The following is a 12,788-nucleotide window of genomic DNA, read 5'->3' on the forward strand; positions in this document are numbered from 1 at the left end:
AAGAGGACTGTGAAAATTAAATTACTTGAGTGTGAATCACATGTACTAAATGGCACACAAGTGAAAGGTACCAACATGGGCTCAATGATTAATTTTCCTAAGTCCATAATATTATTAACCTTCACCTAAACAGCAGTTATGTGAGGCTTCAGGCTGGATAACTATAATCAAAAAGGCATTGTGTAGCCATTTTGTATACCTGGACCCGGAGTGGCAAATACTCTTCACAGAGATCATCCCAGAGCTCCTGCAGGTCTGAAATCTCCAAGGAGTAACTGACAGGTGTCTTGTAAATGGGTTTCAGAGACCTGTTAAGGAAACCGGAACTAGCTCCATCTGTCATGATATGGCCAGGCCTAGCTCCAGGTGGGCTGGATTTCACTGGAATAGGAAGCTTGCTCCCTCGGGGGCTCTGGATGGGCTTATAATCAAGACCTTTAATCATGCTAAGAGCTAGCTCCAGTTTGTGGTTACACATATGCTGTGGAGCCTGTTCATCGAAACAGCAGTCACACTTTCCTAGTTCCTTTGTACTCCTCTCGGTTTCCTCATCCTTTTGTTGCGGAGGACTAGCCTGGACACTTGCATCCAAAGATTCCACGGAGGATCCAGGAGTTCCCTCCTCCATGCTTTCTCCATCTGGGGGTACCTTCGTGCTTGCTAAGTCCGGCGGCCCAACGTCACACAGTGCTGGTTCTTCAGTGCAAATGCTTGTGGACCACCTGGAAGAAGGGGCACACGAGATACTTCTGGCCACCTTTCGAGGCACTTTACAAATGGCTTCATAGTCGGAATCAGCAACCCGCAACGCTGCACAACCACGGCATCTCCTGGGTCGGTTTCCAGGGCCTTCCGAAGCATGGCAACTATGTAGCTCTTGGATCTGGTCCTCGCTTTCTACCCAACACTCAAACCCCGAATAGGCAAAGTCCTCCTGGAGCAGCGCAGAGTATCTTACATCGGGTAAGCCGGAAATGTCAACCGTGCCATTCCCCGCCTTGGCCTCCGCGCCAGAGTCATCGTTATTCTTACGATACATGCTGGCAATGCAGAACTTGAGGCGGTCCTTCTCCAGCAGCAGCTTCTGCAAGCGCTCAATAGAAAGGGCTTCGATCCGCGCGATAACGGTGTCGAATCTATAGATCCGATCAAGCATGAAAGCACACTTGCTGCAAGCAAATTCGGCTTTGCCATCGCGGGAGACGTCCTTGCCGAGGACGTGCGAGAGCAGAACCTGGAGGTTGAGCTTGGACGCCGTGTGGAAGATCCAGCGCCGCTGGTTTCCGCACAGCTCCCGGGCACAGATCCTGCAAATCTCCTTCATCTTCTCTCTCAGCTTCCCTGAGGCGGCTGCTGCTTAGTGATCATTCACCGGCGCTGGGTTGCGCTCTGTCTCCCGTCTCGGTGGCTTCGGGCCGGCATGGCACAGCCCGGTGGGGTCTCCACGGTGCAAGAGGTCACCTCTGCCACCCGCGCGCGAGCTCTGGGTACCGGAGCGGTCAGCCCCGCCCCTCGGGGAGCGCGCGAGCGAAGAAACGCCTTAGGGCGATGCTGAGTGACAGCAGCGCAGGCCGCGCCCGGACCCTTTCCCTTCTCCTCCAGCTGTCTCTCCCGCCAGCCGCCGCGTCTTCGACGTCCTCCCTTTTAGCAGGCTGGGTTCGCGATGTTTTAGGTGCCGCCGGCGGCTGACGCAAAGGCTGGGAGACTGATGATCAGATTTCAAGATGGCGTCAGCCGCTCCGCGCCCGCGGCCCGGGCGGGTTCCTCTGGGAACTGTAGTCCGGAGGCCGCACCCCGGCTCTGCGCATGCGGGTGGCGAGTGTGTCCCTTGGTCCCAAATCGGGTCACCCCTCCTCGGGGTGGAACAACAGACCTGGCTGACAGCGCGCTCCCCGTGGAAGGCGGGACGGACGCCGACTTTCGTCTGCTGGGAGTTCACCGAGAGAGCGCACCAGCTCCCGCAGGGATCCTCCCTCCCGCGCCTGCAGCTGGTCCTGCGGCTCCGCGCGGAAGGAGGAAGGCGAATCCCCTCCCCTCGCGGGTAGTGCCACGTCCTCAGGCGGGGCAGCCAGGCCGCGCCACTAGGTACCGCCGCGGGCGTCTCCCTCCCGCCTGCAGCCCCACCTCCTCCCCCTACGCCGTCCGGTGCCCGGGTTCAGAGGCCCCGGGGCTGCCGACGCGGGCCTGGAGGAAGGGCGGATAAACCGGAGGGGCGGGTTGGGCGGGCGGCCGGAGGCTCGGTTCAACCTCGCCCGCGACGACGGGCAGTCCCTAGAAAGGAGGACGAGTGATTCTCCCCTCGCGATGTTGTGAGTGGGTGGTGGATTGGATTTAAAACTCCTGGATATTTGCCCCTTTTTTAGAGTGGAAATCAAGAGATGGCACAGTCACCTGAGAAGGAGTCTAGCAATTGCCACGTGAATGCAACTGGTTAAGCACTATTAAGTGGGCTTTTTCAAGAATGTAGGACGCAGGGGAGTATATGACCATCGCCGAATTCTCTTTCCGGTAGCGGCAGCCCTTATTTCGGGGGCGGGATGGGTCGAAGAAAAGACCTAGCTTCTCCGAGCACCACTGCAGTGTCAGAAGTGCCGCTCTCCGCGCCGTGAGGGCTGGGGATTTCTCTGACTTCAGGGAGTAGCCCGTCTTACTCAACACTGTGCAGTTGTAAGTCATCCCACCCTTGGGTACAGAACTTGGGATGCACACCAAGACGGGCGGGAAGCTGGAGCTCCAACTCTGAGGAATCCGGGTGTCAAATCATTTACATTAAAGAAGTGTCTTGGTATGAGAGGCACGCAGGCACCAGACAGGAAGGAAAACAGCCCCAGCAGTTACTTGGAATGCCCCAGAGTAGGACATTTCCCCGAGACAATAATGCTCGATTTCACTAACTGACCTTGGGAGAGGTCAACCTCAGCCAGCAACAGTCGAGGTACATCTGGGCCCCTACTCCTAAACTTGAAGACATTCAAATGTCTTCAATGAGAGCTCATAATAAGCCCTGAAACTTACTACAGAGGATTTAATGAGATAGTTTGGGGGAAGTACTTTAACAGTGCTTGGCTCGTTTAATAATAGCTGATGTTGTTATTTTGATATAAAAAGAATATTTTAAAGTAATTTTAAAATTGTATGGTGCTCTGCACACATGAGTGCATTGTTATTTAATCACCAAATCAAAATCTCAGTATCTCCATTGGGAGAGGGCAGTTCTTGGGGGTTTGGGGTTCATGGGGTACAGAACTTCGCATATGTGATTTCACCTAAGTGTGTATATTCTGGCCCTAAAACCAAGAATGTAAGACAGAGTTCCAAGTGAAACTCATTACAGCTGCATTTTTGCCCGTCTCTAGGTATATGAGCCTTAAAGTCAGAAGAAATTAAACAACAATCTTTGGAATCTATAGTGATCTACAAAGAGGCAAGTAGTTATTGGACTCACCCTACTGAGAGACCACCTACTAGGACACTGCCCTGCCTTACGTATTGTTCTAATGAACAGCAAAGATTCAAAGGTCCATAAAAGAGCAAATTAAGACATTAATCAAGCCTCTCTTTTGACTGTCAATGCAAGCCACAATTTCCTACTGTGAAAAATGCTAATGAAACAAAGTAACTGATGAAACAGTGCTTTTCAGGAAACTAATACTTTGTATTATTCTCTATTCCATAATAAGATTTTGTATCTAATTGTAGTCTCTAAACTTCAATGATTATATAGTTTGGTGTAGAAGTGTGAGTCAGTATAACTGGAGAAAAGGCAATTTACCTTTGAAGAACATGTTCGTTATAATGTCAACATACTGAGAGAGCTACCCATACCTAGGCTTCCCTCAACAGATAGGGATGAATCACTCAACAATCAAAGAAAATCTGAAGATGGCACTCCTCACTTCTGGAGAAAATAGTTAAGAACGGCATTTCAAAGTGGACATTAACTTAAAGTACTAGAATAGTCCTAATGTGATTATTTGGTAATATAAAATAATTTATAATCTCAAAAGATCACTGATGTATAACAAAACTTGAAAGTAAAAATTAAAAAATAAATGAAAAATTATGTGATGATAAATTCAGCACTTCATGGTTCTTATCAATATCATCTTGGTCAGGCATTGTATTTAGTTAACATGGCCTGCCTATGGGAAGGCAAGCAAAATGCGGAGACTGAACAGGGACATTTATTCTATATACCATATATCATCTGAATTTTTGGCAATGAATGTGTATTCAATGTATTATTTTTAGATTTTTTTAATTTAGAAAATATTCTACAGTTACAATCAAGATTTGTGCCAATTTAACACACAAATATGAGTAAGTGGTAAAACTTGAACCTAAAATAAGAATTTTTATAATATATATAACTATATGCACAATTTATATAAAGGATCTATTTATTAATACGAGTTATTAAGTAGGTTATACAAGTCATTAAATAGTGATCATGTCTGGAGAATGGAATTATGAATACTTATTCTCTCCTCATTTGTAATCTGTAACTTTCTACAACAAGCATGTACTGCCCTTCTGGTAAGAAAAATATATTGTTTCTAAGAAAAACGTAGGATAAACACGTTTTAATATGCATGCAATGCAATACTAACCAGCAATAAAAAAAGAATGAACTCTGATACCCACAACATGAATGAATGTCAAAAGCATGAAACAAGCCATATACAAATCAGTATATCCTATGAGATTCCATTTACTTTAAATCTAACAACAAAAGAAAAGAATTTATAGTGATAGAAATTCAGAAAGTGGTCGTGGGCAATGAGATAAGGAGAATTGGTTGCAAAGGGGCACAAAGGAAGTTTCTGGGGTTATGAAAATACATCTTGATCTGGGTGACGGATACATGGATGGGTACATTTGTCAAAATTCACTGAACTGAATGCTTAGGTCTGCAGATTTTATATGTTAGTATAGTTCAAATATAAATATATATATTATTTATAAACTTTTATCTGGGGATTTCTTTGGTTGAAAATAACCCCCATTTTATCATAAGAATAGCTTTGAAAATTGGGAAAATACCTCCCAGAAAAACTTCTATAAAAGGCCTAATTGCAAATTTAAAACTTTATAGTTCCTATCCATATGAGCTTTGGAAAATAGTATTTTATATGCATATGCATACCACACATTTATGATTGAAGCATATTAAGGTGAGATTCAGGGCTTTTGTGATGATTTGGAGTAGGATGATTACTTCCAAAATGTATCAAAGCTACATAATACAGGAAAATTTAAGAACAGGTTTCATATTATAACAAGCTACTATGAAATAAACAAATTATTAATTTTACATATCAGCAGTTTTCCCTCAAAATGGATTGACAAATGCATTCACAAGCACTCATCGGTTGCATGTCCTAGGGTCAGGTCATTTACATATGGCCCTTAATTTCCTGATTTACAAAGTAAACCTGTTAGATTTAAACAGTGGTTTTCAACTTAGGCATGCATCAGAATTACCTGGAGCATTTGTTCAAACAGATCGCTGGGACCTCAGAGTTTCTGATTCAATTGGTCTGGAATGAGACCCAAGAATGCATTCCGAACGAATTCCCAGATGATGCCAATACTGCTGTCTGGGAGTCACACTGTGTAAACCACTGAATTAGAACGATCCTAAACTGTATTCTCAGTCAAAAGATCAGAGTCTGCAGATAAACTGAAACACTCATCAATGTAGGACTACAGATAAAACTGCTGACTTTAGGGAACTGTATACTAATTTACAACAAAATTCTAAAGTACAATATTATTATGGTCAGGATCTTTTGCACTATCTCTGTTTCGATCTCTAGATTTTGGGGCGCTGGGAAGTATCTCTTAAGACCATAGTCACTTTTGTACCTTCAGCATTTTAGTGTTTCTAAGACCTACTTATGGGTTGGGAGTTTCCAAGAGAATCAGATGTGGAAAATCCCCACATCTCAAACCAGTTGTATTGGGTTTCACTGCCCTAGTTATGGCATTGGAAATAGCTGTTCTAATTACTAAAAACTATGCCAAAAAGAAAAAAAAAAGTGATTCTGGCAGAGAAGCCAAAGTAAATGAGGAAATGCAAGAATAGCAAAGTCAAGCCAGTTAGGCTTTATGGTAATATCATGAGCATGACTTCCCTGTGCCTGCTTGGAAATATTTAAGATGTCAGTAACAATCGTGTTTTGCATTAATTACTAATACAGCATTTCAAAACACCTGTCTTAAAACCAGAGGATATCACAGTTAGACTACAGATTGTAATAATATGGGTATTAGCAGAATCCTTTAAAATAGTAAACATCAGAGTCTTTCAAGTTATTAAATATCCATAGCTATTTAAGAGAATTTTAAAGTATTGTTAAATCAATCAACCAATGAGTAAGAACTTATGCAAACTTCAGTATGTCTTTTCTCTGCCTTCAGGGAGCTTTCCGTTTAGTTGCAGGCGAGAAAATGTGGATGCTATGATTAGAACAATGGACTTGTAAACTAAACGGTATTGACTTAAATTCAATATGAGTGCAAATAAAGTTGAAATTAGCATGGGTTAATGTAGTTGAAGGGGACAAGTGAGGCCTCTGAGGTGGGTCTTAGAATGGAGGAAACAAAGGAAGGGAGGGCCAGCCTGTAGGTAAGGGGAGATATTAGAGATTTTGTGGCACATTTGAATGGCCAGGTTCATCCTACTGTATACATCTTACTCTCAATATAACTGCGCATTCAAAGAACATGTATGAAGGGCCAACTATTAGCCAGACACTATGCTGTGGTGCCTTGGCAACTATCAGAATCGGAACTTAGTGTTATAAACTTGAGCAGAGGATGGTGTGATGAAAACTATTTTAGCAAGATAACCCAGGCAACGGGTAAAATCTCAGTCAAAAGATCAGGAATTGGAGTTTCAGGGAGAGATGTGAGATGATGAGAGGAATACCTGCTAAAGAAAGCAGTAGATATGAGAATCATTTTGAAGGAATGAACAGCAGGACTTGATGACATATATGCAGAGAGGGTGAAGGAGAAGAAAAGATTAAAAATGGAGATAAGGTTTTTGGTCTGGAAGACTGATCGATAAAATGGTTTAAATGAGCAGAAATGTGCAGTTGTAGAGTCCATTTGCCAAAAGATAATGAAAAATCTGATTCGCTACCTGCTGAGTTGAGGTGACTCAAGAAAACTCTCCTGCAATCAAAGCACAAGTGAGAATGGGACAGAGTTTCAGGAATGAGAGCAATGGTTATGATAATGTTAAAGCTAGAGATAGATTAGCAGGAGAGGTACGGTTGGGCATATCATTTTCTGTAACTGGGTGGTCTTGTAAACTTCAGAGTTGTTACCTTTAATTCCTCAGAATCCTTTTGTATCAAACCAGACACTAAATTTTCTTTGATCCTTTTTCTGAATATCTCTAGCTTGTTCAGAAACAGTGCTTCACATTTGCACTACACTTTCTATTTCAGGTTCTTGAAACCTAAAACCTGAACCATCATGCAGCCTTGGAAGCTTACTCCTCTGATCATTCTGCATGCTATTTCCAGAACATTCCTAGTAAAGATCCATCATTGTACTACCTATAGGATGAAATCCAAAACCCTTACCCTGGCATTTCAGTATCTCTACAAAAAGATCCTAATCTACTTCCAGCTTCATCTCATGCTTCTTCCCTAATCAAATGGTGACAAGGTAAATTTTTTATACAAATGTGTTTTGTTACCTGTATGCACCTGCCTCCCTCTTTCCTAATCAGATGGTCACGCCCTTAGCATTATCTTGACTCAAGAGTTTTTACAGAGTAAAAAGCAAAGGCTGAGGTCAAATGCATTCCCTGACTTTTACATAATTCTAAACCTACCTAGAAGATTAAATTAAGCCAGGTTTCCTAGTGGGGAAAAGAAGTATCTTTGAGATCAACAGAAGAGGAGAAGGTGAGATTTCATCCATATCAGGAAGAGTTTGGGGGTCAAAGAGTGATAAAGATCCACCTCCATTCCCTATCCATGCCCTGAGGAAGTGGCAGAACCTGAGAGGAGACAACAACAGGTGACTTGAAGGGGCTGGACTTTAGGTCCATGAGTTCTTGCTCCAGAAGGTTCTAATACAGCAAGTTACTAGGGTGGGCCAAACTGGGCTTGCTAGGTCGTGGGTGCTTCAGTGACAGACCAGTGATCAGAGTAATCTCCCTGATGCTTTAACACCTGAAAAAACCTAGGGACCTTCACCTTCACATAACGGGGAGGGTGGGGATAAGGAAGTTATCCAAATGGATAAAATAGTTCCCCACCAGCCCGATTAGGATAGGGACTCAGAATAACATTAAACTGATTTAAAGAGGGGGATAGTGGCGGAAAGAATGACCCATGGACCTGCACAACAGTGTGGGGATTGGCTGGAGGGGGGGGGCTGGGTGGGGGAGGACAAAGGTGGAAAATCGGGGCAACTGTAAGAAAATGGCAGTAACGAATTTCACAAAAAACTGATTTAAAGACAGCAATGTGTTATTTCCTGCATAAATGAATTTGTAAACCAAGAGTTATACCCACAGTGAACCATCTGTAGGTGTTCACTGAGGCCTAGTTCTAGAGCCTTTTCACCTGCCCCTTTTTATTCTCTTTTAATGTCATTTCATCCTTCCCATCTTTATACCAGTAACTTCCCATTTATATCTTTATCCCAAGCTCCACTCTCCTCCAAGCTCAACTCTCAAATAACCAACTACCTATTTGTATCTGCATGATGTGTCAGAGACATCTGAAAATTACCACAGGAAAGACTGAACTCTTGATTGCCATCTTCCCCTTACCTACAACGCCCCCCTCCTGCCTCCTGATTCTCTATTAGGGGTCAGCTATGGACTGTGGACTAAATCCAGCCCCCACCTGTTTTTGTAAATAAAGTTTTATTGGAACACAGCCATGCCAATTCCTTTATGTATTGTGTTTGGCTGTTTTTGTGTTACAATGGCAAATACCTTATGGTCTGCAGAGTCTAAATTTAAATTATTTACTATGTGGCCTTTTACAGAAAAAGTCTGCTAGTCTCTGCTCTTTGTTTTCCTCAATGTACTCTCCACAATTTGCAGTTATTTATTTGCTTGTTTGATTACCTGGTAATGTATCTCTCTCCATTGCTAGAATGGAAGCTCCTTAAGGGAAAGGGCTCTGCCTTTCTTATTTACACTGTTTCTCCAGCACCTAACAGCACCAGAATCCGGCCATGGTAGACACTCAATAAATAGTCGCTGACAGGCATATATGAATGAATGAATGAACGAACGAACAAATTTTATCTCAAATCTTTTGCCTTGGCATGAATTTCCATTCTTGGTTACCCTCTATTGACCTCGTATCTTAAGCAATAGAGTTCCACAATAATTAGTCCCCTGAACTTCTTTCCCCTCTACTCCATCCTCCTTCCAGATTAATTTTTCAAAATAGAGTTCAGATATATCACTTTTCTGCACAGTAACCTGGAGACCTAATAACTTATTAATTAATCATAAACTTAACCTTCTACCTAAGTCCCCTCCCTCTTGCTTCACCCTATTTCTCTAGCCTACATTCACTGTGCCCCTACGTATATTCCATTCTGACTGCTGCTTCCTTACCCTGAACTTCCCTACTTCTCCATCTCATCTACTTGGTATGTTCTTTCTAGTCACTACCATCTCCCCCTGTCAAAATCCTATCCAACTTTCAAGTATTTTCTTTAAACTGCCTTTCTTAATATCTTCAAAAGACATTATTCTCTTCTTTGAATTTCCAAAGTCCTTTAGTACTTATAGTAATTTGTGTGTCATTTCTCCATATTGCCTTTTCTCAATTAGCTAGTAAGCTCCTTTAAAAAAGAAAAAAAAAGATTTTATTTCTTTCTAAAGACAGGGGAAGGGAGGTAGAAACAGAGAGAAATATCAATGTGTGGTGGCCTCTCACACGCCCCCTGCTGGGGACCTGGCCTGCAACCCAGCCATGCATCCTAAACTGAGAATCAAACCAGTGACCCTTGGTAAACTCCTTAATAGGAACCATACACCTTACTCATCTTGTCATCTTCTGAGGTACTAACAACAGTATGTTCCTAGATCTAAGGATATAATCATAGAATGAGCGAATGAATGAATGAATGAATGAATCAGTGCCTTTCCTTTCCATCTCATTAAAATCCTACTCATGCCTCACAGATTGGAATCTTCACTGCTCACCCCAGCCCAGGAAGATTTTTTTCTCTACTGCCTTGTATTCTGTTTCCATCAGTGACCTTCTTAACTTCCAATCAGACTGTAATTTGTAGGAGGTAGAGATGAAACCTTACATACATTCTGTATTCCTCCTCCTTCACCTACCAGGACTATGTGCATTGTAAGTGCTCAATAAATATCTTCAATGAAGCTATAAAGAAGCCCCTTATTTTTCCACTTCCTTTGGTTCTCTAAAGGGTCAGAACTACGAAGTTCTCAGCTGATGAGACCTGTTTCTGACACATGTCCCCAGTGAGTGTTATGTCTAGGAGACAGTGATGTTGAATGAAGATTTGTCTGTGAATCTCCAGCATCAGCACTCATCAGCTTAAGAAAGGGGATACAAAAAGCTGCTCTTAAAAAAAAAATCTATGAAGTTGGCTGGAGCTGCCTGAGGTAATAATCCCTGCAAGGTTTTCAGTGTCTGCCTTGAGTTTTTAGAGCGCATTATTGTGCGAACCTCCACTTCAGACCTCTCCATGGTAACACTGGAATGTTTGCTATTTTAGGAAATGCGCCTCACTATGCAGTGCTATTTGCATTAGGTTCCAACCAAGCCAGAAATGCAATGGCTTCAGGGTCTGCTGCTTCGTGTGCAGGCCTGATCGTGTAATGTATGCCTCTTCCTAATTCTGCTGTCCTGTTTCATTTCTTAGGCCAGCCACAGTGAAATTACATGTTCATAAATATTGGCTACCTTACCCTGGGGAAAAAATGAAGAGAAAAAAAGGAAGGAAACAAAGTGCAAATTCCTCTGGCCTCTCCATTGCAAGTACATCATTTCCCCTGCCTGCACACCCTCCAGGATAGGTTTTCATTTAAAAGGTTCTTTGAGATGAAGCTTCCACCATTCTGTAGAAGGGAATAATACCAATAACCATAACCACTGCCAGTTTTTCCCTGCAACACGGACAATGCCTTCAGTAAGAAGGCAAGAGACGCTTTGTAAACTTTGCTTTATTTGATTTTCTGATTCCCTAGTGAAACAGATGACACATCAAGCAGCTCCTGAGAACTCTCAGCACGCGCTATGGATCGGACTGGATATGGTGACTGGAAGCAAGTATGGAGTGCGGTCGACCGGTGGCATGTCAAGCTTAAGCATTTTTTTTTGTTGTTCTATGAAACTAATTATGTAATAGGAGCTCAGAAGTGTTGTACGAGTACACTCCAGCCAAAATGGATGCTGTAAAATATTTTGGTAAAATGGGAAAGGAAAACGGAGGGATAGTAAAATCAATTAAATCAAATAATCTGTATCAAAACAGTGTGTCTTATTTGAGGGAACTAAAATGCAACTACTACGAGCAGATAAGGATAACACCGGAGCAAAGGCTGAGTTGCCACACATTACTGTATACAGAGGGGGGAGACAAAGTGCTTTAAAATTGGCTTTATAATAATCTTTAAACCCCTATCTAATTCACAGAATGGATTAGATGAAGCAGTCAATAGCTGTGCCAAACCATGATTTACTACCTCAAGGGGTGATGTCAATTATCTCTACGGTCAATCCTCAGACTGAATAACCACCAGTCATTCTAAAATGCAATCATATGCTTTTAATCCCCTTGGTTGATTTCTTTTTCAAATTTGCTGTTGCCTACGGCATGAAGTCCTTAGCTTGACATTTGCAGGACTTTCTAGCAATGCATTTCATTCTCCAACATTTCCCATATATCTGGTAATACCAATTCCTCAACTATGTTCCACACCACCGTATATACTGTTCCCCCCGCCTACAGTGCACTTCTATTTTCTGCCTGGTGAACTCAGTGTTTAAGGCTCAGGTCAAGGGTGACGTCCATGCGAGGCTTTCTCTGACCTCCATAGGTAGATATTCTCCCTATAAGCACAATGTGTACATTTCTATGTATTTTTTTAAAGGATTTATATATTTATTTATTTTTAGATAAAGGAAGGGAGGGAGGAAGAGAGGGAGAGAAACAGCAATGTGTGGTCACATCTCACACGCCCCCTGCTGGGAACCTAGCCTGCAACCCAGGCGTGTGACTGATACCGGGAATCAAACCGGTGACCCTTTGGTTCGCAGGCCGGCTCTCTATCCCCTGAGCCACAACAGCTAGGGCTCTATGTCTTTATTTATCAGCCTGTATTCTAGTCCATCACATGCCAATCTGTTACTGGAAGGCTAAGACCTCCTAGACCAGTGGCTCTACTGAGCAACTGTACAATCTGCTAAAGTACATTTTGCAAATTCATGGAGGTGTTTCTTGTTTTTATTGTCATTAAAATAATGAGTGGGGCAAAGAGTGCTACATAACTTGCAACAAACAAAGCATGACATCTGAATGACTTTCAAATGTTCCACGGGGCACTGATCAAGGTAATAAAACTTTATATAATTATCTGAACACATTAATGCACACTGAATTTTCCATAAATCGAACTGGTATGTAAATTAAGAGAGGGTTACTTTTGTTTCCCTTAGAAATTACCAAGAGTTTTTCACCTTGGCATCACCACTAGCCCGGAACGAGTCCGACGCACAACCCACCGAGCCACACCAGCCAGGGCACCACTTGCCATTTCT

The 12,788-nt window shown here is 42.7% G+C and overlaps 1 protein-coding gene and 1 long non-coding RNA gene across 13 annotated transcripts in view; one reads left to right on the top strand and one right to left on the bottom strand.

The window, feature by feature from the left end:
- LOC129063685 (myomegalin) overlaps positions 1-12,788 on the bottom strand; it is a 161,291-nt gene that overhangs the window by 73,286 nt on the left and 75,217 nt on the right. For 2 of the 12 annotated variants that reach the window (XM_054564748.1, XM_054564749.1), the window contains exon 1: positions 200-2,008. The exons of 9 other annotated variants lie outside the window; for them this stretch is intronic. In XM_054564748.1, coding sequence (XP_054420723.1) covers positions 200-1,324 — 1,125 coding nt within the window. In that variant the 5' untranslated portion in view covers positions 1,325-2,008. Of the gene's footprint in view, positions 1-199; positions 2,010-12,788 lie in introns of those variants that run through there. One more of the 12 variants, XM_054564747.1, reaches the window with a different exon arrangement.
- LOC129063688 (uncharacterized) lies at positions 1,876-3,619 on the top strand. The gene is made up of 3 exons (XR_008528399.1): positions 1,876-2,085; positions 2,513-2,667; positions 3,357-3,619. It is a non-coding gene; the product is annotated as an uncharacterized LOC129063688 (long non-coding RNA).

Source organism: Pteronotus mesoamericanus, unplaced genomic scaffold, assembly GCF_021234165.1.
Source record: "Pteronotus mesoamericanus isolate MK-2021 breed Mesoamerican mustached bat unplaced genomic scaffold, CSHL_Meso_final scaffold_99, whole genome shotgun sequence".
NCBI classification, from domain to species: domain Eukaryota; kingdom Metazoa; phylum Chordata; class Mammalia; order Chiroptera; family Mormoopidae; genus Pteronotus; species Pteronotus mesoamericanus.